Below are 11,718 nucleotides of genomic sequence, written 5' to 3'. Positions count from 1 at the left end.
TGTCAGTTTTCTGCAACTCACTGACAACTCTAACTAGTGGGTAATAAAAACCCTCCAACAAAAGCTTATTGATGACAAGAAAGATTATTAGTTATATAACCTTCCTTCTAAACAAGGGGAGGGAAGGAAGTGGAATGTTTCAGGGGCCAAAGAAAGTACAGCAGATAAGGCAGCCCGTATGTGCTGGATGGAAACAGGAATGTGATTACCCTCTTTCTGGAGCTTCAAAGTAGAGTTATGAGAACTTCTTAAAGACGCTGCCTTTACTGTCAAACCTTTCCCTTTCATAGCTTCCAAGGCTAGGAGGGATCATTGTGATCATCTAGTCTGACCTCCTGCACATCATAGGCCAGAGAACCTCACCCAGTAAGTCCTGCATCCAGCCACTAAAGTCAGGTAGAGCCTATTTGTTTGAGAGACATTTTTGAAACCTGCCAGGCTTCCCCACCTTGAGAACCTGGGTGACCTTAAACAGCAGCCTAGGCAAACTTAACACTGGAGAGAAAAGGAAGGGCAACAAGATGTGCTCCTCAAATGTTGTGCCAATTACTCATCTGGTATAAATTGGGATAGCCTCAATGGAGCTAGGCTGATTCACAGTAGCTGAGAATATGGCCCTGGATTTGTTTAATGTAACCATTCTTAGTGAAGTCTCATGAGCCTGATGTCAGACATCACAGGTACAAGGGGTAGGCTGTATCCAGGATAAGGAAGTCCAAAGAGAATATGAGAACATGGTAGCAGATGCACCCATTCTCCAGTCAGAAAGCCGGCAGTTGCTTGTACTGGGCCTCTCGCAGCCTCCTCTAGGCACCACTAGCAAAGGAGGTTTGAAAAGTGAGTAGAACATAATAGTAGAGCTTCTCTTGTGTGGTCAGATGTGCTGGAGGAAATCACGACAGCAATACAAGTGAGAGAGAGCACTTCAGAAACCAATGAGCATTTATAGTGAATGTCTACAAAGAAAAAAGCTGATTTGTTGTTACTATCGGTATTTATTATTTACACTCCAGTAACACCTAGAGACCCAGCCAATATCAGCAGCCCATTGTGCTAGGTGCTGTACAAACATACAGTGAGACAATCCCACCCCCAAAAGACATCACAGTCTAAAGAGGCAAGACAAAGGGTGGGAGGGAAGATGATTTGTTATTTCCATTTTACAGAAGAGGACCTGGAAGACAGATTAAATGCAATGCCCTGGCTCACACAGGAAGTCTGGGGCAGAGCCAGGACTTGAGGACAGGCCTTCTGAGTCCCAGCCCAGTGCCTTAATCATGAAACAATCCTTCCTTTTATGACCATTCAGAATATAAATACATCCCTCATTAGAAAAATCACTGAACTGACATGGATGCTTAGACCCATGGTGTCTCTCAGCAGGAGAGTAACAATCTGTTGTCCAAACTTTGCAAAGCAGAAGCACCTGTAACGTCCATTCTTGGGAACAATTCTGCTCTTGGATATGTAATTTTCATAAAAGCCAACTGTCACCTTATGTATTCAAAGGCAGAGTTATATCTTGATTTTTTCCACAGCAGAAAGTGGAGCTGAGCAAAGAGTCAGATTAAATTTTCATGAAATTTTACCCTTTTTGTTCAAAATTTCTAATTTTAAAAATCTCTGTCCAGCTCTAGTGGATAGTATCAGATGGAAGGTGGTAACCAGCGTGCCCCACAAAATACTCCTGGGGGAATTCTACACCACTGTGTGGGCATAATTAATGAGCCGCACATATTAATTTTTTTTTTTGCACAGAAAAAAGCTTCTGGAAAGTTGCTGCAGTTCTGTCTTTTGTCCACCAGAGGGTGTTGTGGTGATAAAACACAGCAGCAGCTCCCAGCTAGCTAGGGAAGAAAGAGCTTAGAGAGCCTTCTTCACAGCAGGCCAGGCCAGGAGATAGGAGCTATGGGGAGACAGACAGTGTGGGGTGCTAGGTGAGGTCAGACAGGGGCTCTAAGGGCTAGTGGAGGATGACAGACTGGGGCAGGGGCTGAATGGAAGTGTAGGCACAGGGCCACAGAGAGGAGGGAGGTGCAGGGCCACATGGTGATGGTGGGGAGTGAGTGTCTGAGTGGGGATGGAGGGACATGTGTGCCTGACTGAATGGGAGAGGCTAGGGTTCAGCCAGGGTCTGCATGGGGGAAGCTCCCCAACAGTCCCTCCCTGACCCCCAAAAAACCTGTTCCATACTTTTCCCACCCATACCCAACAATGCTCAAAGTTCACACCCAGGCTCCTTCTCAGCAATTATTTCCCTCTCCCTCAGCTCCTCCATTACCCCTGACTCTGCCCTCCCCCCAGCCTTTGCACTGCTTCTGGGAGGTGCAGGAAATATGGTTCTGTATTGTAGTGTAAGTGAATTATTCAGAGTTCTGTATTAATGTGCCTAGTAAGGAATCTATTTGTCAAAATACATTTTCCAAATCTTTTTTCTGTTTTGTTACAGACATACTTGCTGACAGGTATTTTGAAATACATCACCAAAAACAATTAAAATGGTGTGGTTATATTGTGTTTTGACAAAATATGCAGAATTTGAAAATATTGTGCACAGAATTTTTAATTTTTGGTACAGAATTTGCCCAGGAATAACAAGTATGGGGGAGGGTGGGACGCTAGGGAAAAGAGACTTTCTTTCAAGGAACCACTACTCTTACAAAGAGAAGCTTAATGCCCGCAAAGGGGAAGTCAGTTTATCAACCTTGGATGGATGAAGATTTGAGTGGACCCTGTTTTGAAAATTGAACCTCTGGCTTTAGGGTACATGGCTGACATGTAAGCCCTAGTCAGTGTGCCTCAATGAAAATAAAGACCAAGTTGGTAAGTCAATTCCACACACTGAACTGAAAGTCACTGAACTTTGTGGGTATTTTGGCTGCCATGTGTGTTCTGTCAAAGAAGCATTTTTCAGCTAAGCTTTGGAAAGTTATTGCCAGTGACTACTGCCAGATAGTCACTGCTCATTGGAGATCATTTGGAAGACTATCACAAAGTCAAGTGTTTGCCCCTTATCCACATGCTTGTTATCCTTGTTTTCTCTCAAAGGTGATTTGGATACAGTACTGTTGCAGATCCAGTATTACACAGGTCACAATGTCTGTCCTCCTTTAAACCATTGCAAGATGGCAACACTAGCCACGACCCACTTGTGAACTGTCAATATGGCACTAAAGATTGTTGCAGAATTTAGACAACTGCAACTGTACTCTTAATTAGCATCCTCTCTGTAACCCACCAAAACAATTCCTTAAAAGAGAGAGAGTGAGCCTAAGACCAAATTCAGCCCTGGCATACGAAGATATTTCCTTGGATGAACTTAAGGGGCCAGATCTCAAGGACTAGATCAGTGGGAACTTGTATGAGTAAAGACAGGTTTCAGAGTAACAGCCATGTTAGTCTGTATTCGCAAAAAGAAAAGGAGTACTTGTGGCACCTTAGAGACTAACCAATTTATTTGAGCATGAGCTTTCGTGAGCTACAGCTCACTTCATCAGATGCATGCCGTGGAAACTGCAGCAGACTTTATATATACACACAGAGAATATGAAAAAATACCTCCACCCACCCCATTGTCCAGCTGGTAATAGCTTATCTAAAGTGATCATCAGGTGGGCCATTTCCAGCACTGCAGTCTGCTGCAGTTTCCACGGCATGCATCTGATGAAGTGAGCTGTAGCTCACGAAAGCTCATGCTCAAATAAATTGGTTAGTCTCTAAGGTGCCACAAGTACTCCTTTTCTTTTTGTATGAGTAAAGACTTCCTAATTGAACCCCACATTTATGCCTGCTCACACCAATGCTGAGTTTAGCCCCTTAAATGACTATGGTCCTACCCACTCTGTGATCTCCAGCATTAATTGCATAGGAAATAAGCAATAGCCTCTTCCGCCTCTAGGGCACCATGAACCCACCCCGGATTAGCAGTACCCACAATTAACTGAAGGGAGTTCAGTGTAGTTTGTGTGAAATAAATTGGTGGCCTCAGTCTCTCACCTTATACCTGCCTCCCACAACCTTTGCTGTCTGTCATTCAGCTTCTTTGCATCTATAAGTGTGTGTTTGGTTCTAATCATTCAGCTCTTCCCACTCTCCCTCTTCCATCTCCTGATCTGTCCAGCCCCATCATGGGTCAGAACACTCAGTCTCCGTGTGCAATAGCTTCTCCTACACACGGCCGTATGTTACCCACTCCCACATTCGGGAAAAGTCTGAAGACCCTGTTAGCTCTGAAGAGCACTTCACCACTCTAAAGCCTCAGTCCTAATCCCCTGACTACCAACTACAGTGCGATCAGGCTCCTGGTAAGACATCAGTCTGTGAGGCAAATGACCAGAATTTGAGCTTCACAGAAGCTTTTAGCAGGTGTCCAGAAGAGTTTGCTTTGCTGCAGCTTAGCTAACCAAGAAGTCAGAAACAGAAGCATGTCTCAAATTGCTTTCATAGTATGAGTTCAGATTTATTAAGGACACAGAGAAATTTGTAAGTTGCTCAGGACATGAGAAATGCCATTTACACCACCACCAGGACTGCAGAGATGGGAGCTGCAACTAGAAAAAAGTTACAGAATTGTTAAAGGCAGTTAACATCCTGGTCAGCAGAAAGCTGCTACTACACTATTGCTCAGGGCAGCAGTCTGCCTATTCAAAGCTATACAAATCCACCATTATTCCTACACAAGTGGCATGAAGCTTTTGCAATTCAATGGACACAAAATTACAGCATTTAATAAATTACAGCTTAAATTAAAAGATATATTTCAAAGGGCAGAAGAAACTTAAAGTAAGCTTTCTTGGTAGTTTTGAGCATGCATTCTTGGGACAGGAAGGAAATCTAACTAAGAGACAAGGCTGTTTGATTTGCCTGATTTTCAAGCCCTAATCAGAGTTTAGGTGGGTAAATCATGTGTTTAGCATTAATCTGTTCAGAAATACTATGTTGGAAAGTTGTTTTATCTTGTGTGCTCCTGCTAACAGCTCACACTGGGCAAAATTCCTGTTCTCACAACAATCCAAACCAACTATGGATGTAGAGTGAAACAATTCAGGGATAGAAGATGCCAAATCCTCTTCTCCAACCTGGAGCCAGGGCACAGGACATCTATGCACCTGGTCAGGGACCATTGTTGGGGTATACTTGTAGCTGCAGTTCCCCTCTCCCCATGTGGTGGGCAGTGGATCTCTAAGCACTTGTGGATAGTGCTTGGAAACCTTGTTATGGTCTTTGTAACTAAATGAAACTCCTGCACTAAGCACAGGGAATATCACACATACTGTGGCAATGCGAGCTGGGCATAAGAGGCACAATTTTAAAGCTTTCATGGTGAGCATCCTAGTTGCATTACGCCAGCCCATAGCACGTGGTCTCCATGGAGCTAAGCTGCACAGGGGACTGTAGCGTGATCCTACATAGCCCCTCTCGGATCATCATGACGAAGTGGGAGAGATCATCAAGAGAGACTCACAGGCCATAGAGAGCCTCTTTGATTTACATTAAATCAGTTCTTGTCCTCTTTCCAAGCAGAACCAGCAGGGGAAGAAATGTTTAATTTTTCTTTCAGATTTGACAGGCTTTTTCTTTTTTTAAGGAATTTTCTCCTGGGTTGGCTTTTGCATAAGATTTCATGCGCAGTGGACCCAGTTCAGCAAAACACATAAACGTGCCAATTTGAAGCACATTCCAAAGTCCATTCCTATTAAACAAAAGAATTAAGCAGGTGCTGCATCAGGGTCATTATGATGCAATTATCTTCGCATTCATGTTACAGATGTTTCGGAATCCAATTCTGGTCTTACTGATACTGGTCTCAAAGCCCTATAATTCCATTTTCCTTGATGTAGTTATTCCTGGTTTACACCCAGGTAAATTAGAAGAGAAACTAGCCTAATGGGAGTTGAGCACTAATGAGCTGAGTGCATTCAGGGCTCAGGGTTGGGAGAAATAAACCTGAAATGTACAAATTCATTGTTACTAAGCCCTTAATGCTCTTCTTGTCAATTTCAATGTGTCTATGACTTCTAATTAAATGTGCCCTTTATGCATAAGGCAAGTTCACACTGTGAACTGCCTGGGGCTAGAGCAAGTTGTATCAGTACTTTTCATCTGATATGTTGCTGTGAGGCTCCTTATTACTTTACTGCAACAAATAGATCTTTAAACAACTGGCAGCTAGGAGAAGCTTATGACTCTACTGTACAGAAGGGTCAGTGATTAGAAGTATTACAGCCATAGGGTTAAATTCCGTGCTGACTTACACCACCCACAATCCTGCAGCTACACTGGGCAAACATCAGGACAGAGTTTGGCCCAAGATGCCGAGAGCAGCTGTCCAGCAGGGGATGGGGGCCTCAGATAGTCTCACATTCAGTAGTTCCCGTGGAACAGACCCCGCAGTCACACCGTATGGCCATAGGGTACGTGTAGGAAGGATCCACAGCAGCAGCACAATTCGGCAGCTTCACCGTAACCAGCTTAGTCTCGTTGTAGGTGCAGACTCGATGGTGCGCGTCGATGTATGGGGGATCCAGCACAGGCTTCTGTTAGGTGGGGGGAAATGCTGACATCAAAGGCAAGAGGAACTCAGGACAGCTTTGAGCAGGCACGAATAGCACTGGGGCTAGATCCTGCAACCCCCACAGTCCCAGTTACCTCCCTGGGATTAATCACAAAAGTAGGGACAATTGGTTTGCAGGCCCAGGCCCATAAAGACTGGCTAGAAATAATTCTTAGGCTGAGTGCTGTTTTGGTCCCACTACACTATTTCCCTTTCGGTTTTATGACCATTTCCCTGAGAATTCTTTTGAAATGGAAGGTGCTGGCTAGGGCTGGTCAAAACCTTTTCTCTCAAAATGGATTTATTTATTTATGTATTTTTACAGAAAATTGGGGTTTCAACTAAACGAAACATTGCACAAAAAGTGACAGTGCTTTCTGTGGAAAATTTTGACTTTTCATCAAAAAACCCAAACACCTAAAAACAAAAAATATTCATAAATACCACCACAACGCTGCGTGGGAGGAGTTGTAGTTTGGATGCTGCAGTCTCCTCTAGGGACCAGGCTCCCCAGCCAGCCGATCTAATCCCTGAAGCACTGTGGCAATGGGACTCCCATGATGCATTACTGAGGCTCAGCAAGAGGGGGAACCACAGTGCATCATGGGAGGTGTACTCTGTCCCAGCCCACAAGGGAGAACAAAGCACGAGACACCTGTAGTATAACACCCATGAGATTTATTTTTCAGTTTTTGGCCAAAATAATTGTGGTTTTGACTTTCACTGAAAAGTCTAAACTGTCAAAAAAAAAAAAAGTTCCCCATTTTCTGATCAGTTCTAGTGCTGGGATGGGCTGCCATGGTCTGACTAGAGCTCCCTGCCCTCAGCTCAGCTGCAGCTTGCAAGGGGAGGGCAGCCTGTGCCCGCAGATGGGGACGGGAAGTTATGCCTCTGCAGCATGATCCCTCTTTTCTCCTCATGAGAAGGTTGAAAGAGTGGGTGGGACAGGATGGAGAGCAGAGGGATACGAAGGAGCCAACTGGACTCCTCTGGATTCTCCTGCCCGCTCCAACCTGCAGGGGGAAGCAGCACAACCGAGTACAGCATAGGGATAGTTTAGTTTGTGTTTGGTTTCCCCTCTGTGATGTGGAAAGGGTTTGCCATGCTTCTTATGGGAGAGAGTCCCAGACTGATAACAGACACCATGTGCTTCAGAAGTCCCTCACATTATTAAGTCCTCCATATAATACATCCTGGAACTCTTTAGGAACAGAAGGGCCAAAAACTTAATGAATTTAGCTTAACTCTGCTCCAGTCGAATAAAGGCCTCTTCAACATCTGTGTTCTCCAAAGAGCAGTGGGAGCTGGTGGAGCAAGATGCATGTGTCTCTCAAAGGCTCCTTAGGTTATGGAGGTGGAAACCCCTCCACCTCCCCAGTTTATTCCACAGGGGAAGGATAGCAAACAGAGGCCCAGCCTCCTTGCCCCCAGATAATAAAAGGAGGAGTCGGAAAGTCTGAACCAAAACTCAAAAACAACTCCCCGTCGGTTATCAGCAGAATGAGTCCCTCGGCTTTACTCAGCAAAACTCCACGGACATTAATGAGATTTCCCCTGAATAAAGACATACAGATCCAGCCCATTAAATGTTTACATTACAGCAAGCTAAAATGAGTCATGAGTTTGATCTCTAATGTGTGTAGACTTGCTCTCTCACCCACTCACCCCCACACCTCCATCCAGAACAAAACTACCTCATTTTCATCCTGGGCTTCAATTTAAATGGGACCAAATTAGAAAGACATTCTCTTTGGGATTTGCTGTTTGGAACAAAATATATTACCCATGAATCAAGGGCCCCATTTTAATCTCAAAGGAATTTTCTTTCGGTATAGTCATACAGGGCTCTTTTCCCTAAGTGTTTAAGCCGTAAGAGGCTTTCAAATTGCATAATGAGAGTATTACGTAAGCACTTTATAAATATTACCACTTGATGCAGGTGTTTCTCTTGAACAATGGTTCAAATGAATAACTCAAGGCAAATTTGTCAGTCACTGGCACATGTATTTTGACTGTCATTCACCAGACCAGAGGCCTTGCCTTCATGCTGGCTTGTCGACTTCCAAGCACAGTCTTGTCATTGTGGTTATTTGTTTGCATTATAATAGTGCATCAGAGCCCCAGTTGAGACCAGGGTCCCATCATGGTAGGTGCTGTACAAACACATAGTAAAGATTGTCTGTTCTTTGGGGCAGGGACTATTTAAGTGTGATTTATCTGCGGAGAAAAAGGAAATATCCTCGTTTTATAGTCAGGGAACCAAGGCAGAGCTAGATTAAGCAGCTAGCCCGCGGCCACACAGGAAGTCCGTGGCAGAGCCGGAGTCGAATGTGGATCTCCTCAGTCCTAGTGCAGGGGCTTCACCACAAGACCATCCTCCCTGGTGCTAGGGGAATAATTATAAGCTGCTTTCTGCACCACTTGCTGATCTCCATTTGAAAAAAAGAAAGTGACCCCAAAGCTGGTGCTGTTTAGAGCAGTGGTTCTCAACCCGCTTGTGGCCCATGTGACATCCCCAGGGCCACACAGGTAGTATATATATTGTGTGGATGCAACCCACATAACACACAGAGAGCTGCACATGCGGCCCACAATGGTAAATAGGTTGGGAACCACTGGTTTAAAGCTAGCTCCTTAGGCCACCTCCACCCCCCAAGGTATTGCTCACCTCCCAAGTCTCGCAGCGCCCCCAGCAGGCATCCGTGGTGAGGCGCATCCCCTTGCAGCCAGGTTTCCTAGCCAGGAAGGTGAACTCGCGCACAGCGCAGCCAATGAATGTGCGCAGGTTGATGCTGGAGGCTTTGAGTGCGCTGACATAGCCAGCCAGTATCAGGAGAGGTAGGGAGCCCAGGACCACGTGACGGAGCTTCATGCTGCACCCCAAGGCGGAAAGGAGACACACAGCAGGCTGTGAGACATGCTCAGCCCCAAGGATCTAGCACACTTAGTCCGGGGCGTGTGTACTCTATCTGCAGTGCTGAGAGCAGGGCGTGAAGGGCACCATCCCCTCTTAGTCACCCTTTGCCTTTATGCATCCAGGCGTGAGGAGGAGTGAGAAGAGGGCACCTCCCCTTATTCCTCCCTCTGTACAACTCAGGCAGTGCTGCTAGGTAATGCAGGACAGTAGCTGGGTTTGCTATAAGTTCTGTGATTAAACTCATAAGCTTTAGCTGTAGGGTTTGTCAAGCCAGGTGAGCCACTGGTTTCCCCACTCCTGAGCATAGCGAATTTTGCAGAGCAGCAGACGAGGCAGTGCTCCAGCTTCACTGGGAATAGGGTGGAGTGAGGGAACCCAGTGTCACAGGCTCACTGAACAGCCCTGCCAGGAACAAGGAAGCAGACTGAGCCAAACAGCCAGGATCCCCTCCTTGAGCCTCACCTCTGCTGCAATGCTTGTTAAAAAATAAACAGCCAATTCATAATGGCATCAGGGACAGATGGGACTTACTCTAAATATTTATAATTAGCCAGGGGGCAATTGTACACACACCTTTGTCTATAACAGTTGTCTTCTCTCCCCACCCCACATTCCTATGTTTCATTTGTCTTTGGATTGTAAACCCTGCTCCTGGTGTGAAGGAGGGCACTACCACTGCGAAGAATACCCTGAATATTTGGCACACATATTTGTTCTCCAGAATGTAATTAATTCACTCCCTGGGGGCTGCAGCAGCACGTGCCACCTGCCATCCACACAGTTTGCCAGGAGACAGAGCCGGTCAGGGCAGCTAACCTGCCAAAGCAACCCAGAAAGTGATGGTTGCTAGACAAGAAAGGGCAAGGCCAAGGTATCTGAGAAATGCCTTGATTCAGCACATCTTGTAGGCAACTTCCACTAACCAAATTTCTATGAAACCTGCTTCCCCCCAGCAAAACCCATTGGGAAAGGATCCCCCCACCCCCTTCCCAATGCGGCTTGCCCTCCCAGAGAAGGGAGATGGAAACTGCACCAAATGAGTGAATCAAGCCCTACACCAATATACTCCTTCTGTACCTCTCAAGCTTTTATTTCATATAAAGTTTTCCATGTAAAAACTCCAGGTACTGAAATTTCACCTTGGGGGCAGAGCAAACTGTACAGAAAACAGCATTGCATCCACTGAGACAAATCCTCAGCTGGTACAACTCAGTGTCAATTGAAGTCAATGGAGCTACATCAGTTTACACCAGTGGAGGATCTGGCAGATTAAGTAGAAGCTTGACTATCTAAAGTCCCATTGACCTAACTGCTCAGTTTGGTATGTCCTTCCAAAGTTTAACCTCAGTGCATTAAGTTTTCCACACTGACAACTTCATATTTGTATGTGTGTATACACACACTGACTATACATAAAAAGAAAAGGAGTACTTGTGGCACCTTAGAGACTAACCACTTAGTCTAACTAACTTAGTCTCTAAGGTGCCACAAGTCCTCCTTTTCTTTTTGCGAATACAGACTAACACGGCTGTTACTCTGAAACCTGACTATACATAGTATACACACATACGAATATGAAGTTTTCCACACTGAAAACTTCATATTCATGTGTGTGTATACTATATACAGTCAGTGTGTGTATATACACATACAAATATGAAGCTTTTAGTGTGGAAAACTTAATGCACTGAGGTTAAACTTTGAAAAGACATATAAAACACATACATACACGCATTATATGCACATACTGAATTAAATACATGTACGTATGAGCTAATCTTGCATTACTCATGTAGAGAAATCCTAAAATTCCTTGTTTAAATAGTAATATTTGATGATAGAATTCAGTACAAATTGAACATTTATTCTCTGTCGCTTTAGCAAGACCAGGTTTAATCCTGAGCTGGAGCACTGACATACAGCAAACACAGAAGTACACTTACCTAACTTGTCCGATACAAATTTGCCTATGCAGTTTTAAATTGCAGATCGTGTTTCAGAATGTCAAAGTGAATGGCAGGAGACCTGCACAGCAGTCTGTGTCAGGTTGCTCCTAGCAGATCTCCTTAGCAGCTGCTACTGGGCTGCTTAATTGCTCAAATTTATAGAAAAGGGCTTGTCAATCAAAGCAAAATAGAGGCAGATCCTTACATGAACTGCCGAAGACATCAAAGACAGTGACTGTAAAGCAAGCCTCGGCTTTCCAATACTGATTAACTTAAAGGGTATTGTTAAAGGGTATTGCTTC

At 44.8% G+C, this 11,718-nt stretch overlaps 1 protein-coding gene across 1 annotated transcript; it reads right to left on the bottom strand.

The window, feature by feature from the left end:
• Positions 1-6,347: 6,347 nt before the first annotated feature.
• On the bottom strand, positions 6,348-9,425 carry GPHB5 (glycoprotein hormone subunit beta 5). The gene is made up of 2 exons (XM_073350734.1): positions 9,222-9,425; positions 6,348-6,536 (listed from the first exon to the last, which is right to left on the bottom strand). The coding sequence occupies exons 1-2, from the start codon at positions 9,423-9,425 to the stop codon at positions 6,348-6,350; spliced, it is 393 nt and encodes a 130-aa protein (XP_073206835.1).
• Between the last annotated feature and the right edge of the window lie 2,293 nt (positions 9,426-11,718).

Source organism: Lepidochelys kempii, chromosome 6 (genome assembly GCF_965140265.1).
Source record: "Lepidochelys kempii isolate rLepKem1 chromosome 6, rLepKem1.hap2, whole genome shotgun sequence".
NCBI classification, from domain to species: Eukaryota; Metazoa; Chordata; order Testudines; family Cheloniidae; genus Lepidochelys; species Lepidochelys kempii.
The sequence above is the reverse complement of the archived record's forward strand: the minus strand, read 5'-3'. Positions and strand labels throughout refer to the sequence as shown.

Bases quoted from the DNA above. Each gene is read 5' to 3' on its own strand.
- GPHB5 (XM_073350734.1), bottom strand. From the start codon at position 9,425: ATGAAGCTCCGTCACGTGGTCCTGGGCTCCCTACCTCTCCTGATACTG. The intron at 6,537-9,221 runs GTGAGCAATACC...CCCACCTAACAG, and splicing joins GGCGCTGCGAGACTTGGGAG to AAGCCTGTGCTGGATCCCCC.